A 6,850-nucleotide genomic window follows, 5' to 3' on the forward strand; every position below is an offset into this window, starting at 1 on the left:
TACATGGGTCATATAATAATATAATTTTTTGTTTAATATCTATTTATTTAATATTTATAATACTATTTAATTATACTATAATTGTTTTTATTATAACAATGATATCCAGTATTTTATATGGCTTTCAGGTTTACAAAGCACTGCACACATGTTAATTCATTGGATATTTACAATAGCCCCATGAGGAAAGTGCTATTATTTTGTCCATTTTAAGATGAGGAAACAGGCAGAGCAAGGTTAAGTGATTTGCCCACGATCACACAGTTAGTAAGTATCCAGGCAGGATTTGAACTCAGGACTTCTGAACTCCAGGTTTAGGTCTTTACTACTGTGTCATGTAGCTGTCTTCTGGAAAGCCTCTTAGAGGTACTATATCGTCCAACTCTCTCATTTTACATGTTAGAAGCCTGGAGCCACAGAGAGCTAAGCAATTTGCCCAGCCGGTAAGTAGCAGGACTGGGATGAACCCAGACGTTCAGACTCTAGATTCAGTATCTTTCCTCAATACCACAGTGGTTCTTTTCATAAGATCTGGTGATTCCATGTTCATTGTTCTGAGTGACCAAATCACATTAAGGTACAGGATTTTAGTTTTGATTATACATGCTTATATAATATATATATATATATAATTATATTATATAATATAATAATATATGTATATGCTATATATAAATATTATACGCTTATAATCAAATTTAGCTGTTGCTGATTATTCAGTCATTTTCAATCATGTCTGACTCTCTGTGATGCCTTTTGGGGGGTTTTCTTGGGAAAGATACAGAAGTGATTTGCCATTTTCTTCTCCAGCTCATTTTACAGATGAGGAAACTGAGGCAAACAGGGTTAAATGACTTGCTCAAGGTCACACAGCTAGTAAGTGTATGAAACTGGATTTGAACTCAGGTCTTCCTGACTCCAAACCCAATACTCTATCCACTGTGCCATCTAGACTTCTTTAAACTGAACATTTTCCCCTAGATTGTTCAGGGTCCCCTTTATTCTAACAAAGATGACACCGAGTGACAGTTATACAGTCTTAGATCATTATCAGTCTCGGTGACCTCTTAGGTCCTTCCCAGTTCTAATTCCATTGAAGTAGAGAAAACCCTCCCATTTTACAGATGAGGAAACTGAGAAAAAGAGAAAAGGAGAGAGATCAAAGTCAGGCAGCAACATAGAGACAGAATCAGGACTAATGAATTTTTTTATATGTTGCTTCTCTTTCCCTCCTAACTTTTCTTTGCTTTTTTTTTTTTTTTTTTGCTTTTTGGAGGGGGAAGGTAGGGCAATTGGGGTTAAGTGACTTGCCCAGGGTCACATGGCTAGGTTTTTGGGGTTTGTTTTTTTTCCTCCTAACTTTTCACATCTGGGTTTGCCTGATGTTACCTAGTACCCTACCAGAGATGCTGAGTTCGGGTCTAGAAATCTCTTCCCACTCTCTCCAGTGAAAGCACCTGAAGAAATGGAAGCCTCTACAAGGCCATGAAGATACACACGGGAGCCATGAGAAGCCTCAGGATGCACTGAAAAAAAGCAAGCGTTTGCCCCCTGAGCTGGCCACCTCTGCAGAAAGTGATTGGACCATTTACAAACACACAGCTTCTTGCTTTATTCCACGACACCCTCAAGTATTTGGTTTATATTGGAATCAGAAGAGGCCAGATATGAAGACATCGGCATTCTGGAGCTCACGGAGGGGGCAGGGAAAACACCAGAGCTTCTCTTCCTGTCCCCTGGTAGGGGCCCGCTTTGTGGTCCTGGCCTGGACCAGGACCTGAGCATCATAAAAGTACAAACTCAGAGACTTTCAGGAAATTAACTGGCACCGGAATGTAGTTGGCTGTGCCAAATTCACTAAAGCTTAGCAAAGTTTCCTATTGGGCATCGCAGCCTCCCAACAAGGCAGTGGAACTTTGGGGGCTGCTGCCAAGTTCTCACAGCAGTTTTGAAGAGTGAACGCAAACTCATAAGGCTGCAAGGACCAGGGAGGGGGCAGAGTCACTCTCAGGGATCCTTTTGCAACTGTGATTACATCATCCTCTAGAAGGCTGCTTTGGTGAATCCAGAGCACAATCTCTCTGGCTCTCTCCTTTTTCCTTCCCTCTCTTTCTTCCCCCCTTCTCTTTTTTTTTTTCTTCCTCCCTTCCTCTATCCTTCTCTATCTTCCCCTCTCCCTATTTCTCCTTTCCTTCCTTTCTTCTTTTTTTCTTCTTTGCTCCTTCCCTTCCTCTCTCCCCTCTCTTTTTTCCCCTTTCCTTTCCTTCCTTTCTTTTTTCTTTCTCTTCCTTCCTTCTTTCCTTTCCTTCTCTCTTTCTTTCTCACTTCCTCCTTTCCTCTCTCCTTTCCTGTCTCCCTCCCTCCCTTTCTTCCTCCCTCCCTGCCTGCCTTCCACCCTTCCTTCCTTCCCTCCCTCTTCCCTCTGCATGGCTCCCAGGGTAAGCATAGTAGGGCTAAGCAAATGGGATAGAGGGTTGGTAAGGGGTAAGGTAAGTCAGGTCTATGTCACTGAACATGAGAGCATAAGACTACATTGCAAAGTCTGAGTCAGTCCCTTAGTTATGGGCATAGTGTCAGATTTGGGGCTAGAGAACCTGGGTTCAAATCCCACCTGTATCACCTTGGGCAAAACACTTAATCCCCCTGGGCCTCAGTCTCCTCATCTGTACAAGTAAAGGGACCTCTAAGGTCCCTTACAGTTCTAAATCCACATTCCTATGACATTATCTACAGCAAGGTGGCATAGCTAGAGATCAGGGTTCGGGGTCAGAAAGACCTGGGTTCAAGTTCTATGTCTGGCATATCCTGGCTATATGGCTTTGGACAAGACCTTTAATCCCAGTGCCCCAGAAAATTCTCAACAACCCCATATTGCAGAAAAAGTGCCAGGAGCTTCCCAAACAGATGAAATCAAAGGTCTCTGGGGGGAAAAGTATATAATTACCCATAGCTCTTCTCTCTGTTATTATTATTCTTATTTGGGTTCAGACCTATCAGTGGAGGGATCTCCCATTTTTCATTGCTATAGCACAGCTAGGAAGTATCTAATGCCAGATTTGAACTCAGGTTTTCCTGACTCCAGGCCCCACACTGCACCACCTACCAGCCTATGACAGCTTTGGAAACTCCCTCTACCTACAAAGACTGGTAGGTCATGTAACTTTTGATAAAGATTACTAGTTGGAAGGGAGTTTAGAATCCACTGAGACCCAGGAAAGAGAAGGGACAAGTCCCAAGTCACAGAGCCTCTTGGTCTCCAAGCTCCCAACATGGGGCTTTTTCTAGCAATTCTCTCAATTTGGGTCACCAGTTTTACACTGGTCATTTCCAAATGTCATCTCCTTTCTTTTGGATATAGCCACCTCCCTCCAATGGGGAATAATAAAGTCTGTTTCACTGGGGACATCTTGGAGATATCATTGGATAATATATGAGAAAGTCCTTTGAATTCTTTTTTTTTTTAAGCAATCGGGGTTAAGTAACTTGCTCAAGGTTACATGGCCAGTTATTTCTGGGTGTGGTGCTGAGTATCTGAGCCGGGATTTGATCCAGGTCATCCCGACACTGGAGCCGGTGCTCTTACTTGCTGAGCCACCTGCCTACCCCTAAGCAATTGGGGTTAAGTAACTTGCTCAAGGTTACACGGCCAGGTGTTTCTGGGTGGATGCTAAGTGTCTGAGCCCGGGATTCGATCTCCAGGTCTTCTCAACACTGGAGCCGGTGCTCTTACTTGCTGTGCTACCTGGCTGCCCCAGTCCTTTGAATTCTTAGGAATAAAGGGCTCTATATAAATCATAGAAATAAACCTTCTTGTCAGGAGAGAGAGGAAAGGGCACAGAGGAGACTCAGCCTGGAGAACAGACTCTTCTGTGCTAGACTGGCCTCCCCATTGCCTTCCCAAGTTTTTTCCTTTGTACCTTGCCATTTTGGGGGATGCTCTCTTCTTCTCCCCTTAATCACTGTCCATCTCAGGTACCACTCCCTGACCATAATGGTCTTTCTTCCCTCTTAATTTGTTTTCTAACCCCTTCATTTGTCACAGATCACCCACTATCTTGTACTGGCAGTCTTTTTTCTGTATCTCATCTCCTTTATAAAATTGAAAGTTCCTCTAGGGTGTCAGAGGCACCTCCATAACCCCACAGCACCTGGAAGAATGCTTTACACATTGTAGAACACAGAAGTGTTAGTTGATTCTTTGAGTAAGACAAAGCACTCTTTCAGTATGATTTGATCCTTCAAATAAACCTCCATATTTTGGAACCCCTTAATAGTTTAAAATTTTTTTAAAAACACTTTTCCTTTCATATATTTATTTTAGTTCCTTCCTTTTTCCCTGGGTAGCCTTCACATCACACTGCTGCCAAAACCTTTCATATAAGTGTCTGTATATGTGTGTACATGTATATATACATGTATACACACATATACATATGTATTATATCGCACACATATACATATGTGTATACACAGAGACATATATATTATATGTGTGTATATATATATATATATATATACATATATCAGTTCATATCAACTTTCAGTTCAAAAGTGGCTCCCCATTGTTTCCTGGGGGCAGCCGGGTGGTGCAGTGAATAGACTGTGGGTCCTGGAGTCAGGAAGACTCGTGGTCCTGAGTTCAAATCTGGTCTCAGATACTTCCTTGCTCTGTGACCCTGGGCAAGTCACTTAATCCTCTTTGCCTCAGTTTTCTCATCTGTAAAAGTGACTTGAAGAAGGAAATGGCAAACCATTAGATATGTCTGCCAAGAAAACCCCAAATGGGATCAGACACAACTGAAAATGACTGAACAATTGCTTACTGAGTCAAATTCACACTCCTCCAATGAGTTTTCATAATGTCATTCTACTCCACCCTTCCAACTTAATGCCACATTACTTCATTCTATAAAATCCCTCCACCAACCAATCCGAACTATTCCCTGCGCCAAAATGCGCCCTTCCCAACAAAGGCTTGGCTCACAATATTCCCTGTCCCTGCAACGTCCTCTCTTCCCTTTGCTTACTGAAGTTCCATCCGTTATTTTTAGATCATTTAGTCCAATCCTCCCATTTTATAGAGGAGCAAACTGAGATTCAAAGAGGTTCCTCACACACGTAGGTCTAAGTAACTGTTACGATTTGAACTCGGGTCTTCAGATTCCACTGCCATAGTCTTTTCCACTACAGCCAACTCAAGTGCCACCTCTTCCAGGAAGACTTTCCTGGTTTGTTTGCTAACATCCATGCCGACTGGATCTCACACACTTTTGTATCTCTGTAATACGCTTGTGTGTAATGTGGCATAGCAAAACTTTTGTCTGTGTTATCGCCACGAGTTTGTTGATCAGCGCTTCAGGACACTCTTTTAAGTTTAATCTCCATTTTCGACATCTTCTCTCTCAAGTCTAGAAAATCACCAAAGCAATAAATCTAGCCTTGGTCTGCAGGGTGCTGATTTCTCAGGTGCAAATGTTCACACCGAAAATTTAACAATCGACTTTCCAGAGCTTCGACAACTGGCTCCAGCTCCTCCTTATCCTCCCTTTACACGACTTGGGAATTTATATGTCACGGCCAGTCCCCCCAGACACCAACCCATACAGGGCCAGCTAACAATCCTCCCTCACCCAGGTACTTACTTGGGATTTCTCCGCCAACTTCAAGTTCACCGCCCGTTTCCATAACCCTCTGGCAGAGCCCGTATCTAATAGCAACAAGAAGATGCAGAGAGTCTGGGGAACGAAGGTTCCCCAGCCCCGGGGCTGTCCTCCCTGTCTATAACTCCTGGGGACCATTTTCTTCACAGCAATGCAAAGAGCAGAGCCCAAGTTGTGAAGGGTTCAGAGTGGAGGCGGGCAGCCGGGGCTGGGGTGGGCGGGGTGCAGCCTGGGAAGGACCAGCTCCCACCGTGTGGGTCCTGCCCAGAGCTCTGCTTTGGGACCACACTGGGCGACCTTCTTGGCTCCTCTCGGATTGGGGTCCTTGGATCCTGAGCTCACCCCGAGCACGTGTTTCTCCCTCAGTGATAGCTTGGGAGATTATTTTTAGTCTTCCTCCACATCTGGCACGCCAGAGAGCTACGTTCAAAGCTTCAGCGTCAGATCGGACGACAGCTGCAGGGGGAGGGGGGTGGGGGGAAAGTCTTGCTTGCAGACAGACGAGGGCAGGGCAGCCTCTAATAAGCGGCCTTCCCAGGCTTTCCAAGATAATAAGCACTTCCCATGGACATTCCGTCCCCTCCCGGGAGGTGTGCTGTTCAGTGGCTTTGTACAAGGAGGGGAAATGTCCCAAGCCCATAAGCATTCATTTCCACAAAATGTAAAAACACATGTATTAACTTAACTGTTGCTAATAAAATCAAGTTGGTCTTTTACAATTGGAAAACTCCTTTAAATGAAGCAAAAGCAATAAAGGAGAAAGAAACCACCCCTATTCGTGACAATATTAACTCATATTTCTATAGCACTTTTAGGTCTACAAAACACTTTTTAGACGGGTTTCATTCCTAATCTATATTCTGATTATTCATTTGCTCACATCATCTCTCCCCATTCCTCTCATTTCCATCTGGTCAAGTCCCTGTCTTTCTCCAGGAAATTCCCGTGCAGTCTCCTCCGTGGAACCTTCCCTCTCTCTCTCCTTGTTCTTGTTCAGTCGTGTCCACCTCTCCCTGACCCCATTTTGGAGTTTTCTTAACAAAGATACTGTAGTGGTTTTTCCATTTCCTTCTCCAGCTCACTTTTACAGATGAGGAAACAAGCAAAAAGGGTTAATTTAAGTGACTTGTCCCCAGTCACACACAACTAGCAAGCATGTGAAGTCAGATTTGAACTCACAAAGATGAGTC

General features: G+C 43.8%; 1 protein-coding gene across 1 annotated transcript in view; it reads right to left on the reverse strand.

The window, feature by feature from the left end:
• The window catches only part of WFDC1 (WAP four-disulfide core domain 1), a 49,311-nt gene extending 43,215 nt beyond the window's left edge, over nucleotides 1-6,096 (reverse strand). The window contains exon 1 of the mRNA XM_069085650.1: nucleotides 5,643-6,096. Coding sequence (XP_068941751.1) covers nucleotides 5,643-5,798 — 156 coding nt within the window. The 5' untranslated portion in view covers nucleotides 5,799-6,096. The remainder of the gene's footprint in view (nucleotides 1-5,642) is intronic.
• Nucleotides 6,097-6,850: the final 754 nt, after the last annotated feature.

This window comes from Petaurus breviceps, unplaced genomic scaffold, assembly GCF_028583685.1.
Source record: "Petaurus breviceps papuanus isolate PSGF00001 unplaced genomic scaffold, PetGlider_PUasm1.0 176, whole genome shotgun sequence".
NCBI lineage: Eukaryota > Metazoa > Chordata > Mammalia > Diprotodontia > Petauridae > Petaurus > Petaurus breviceps.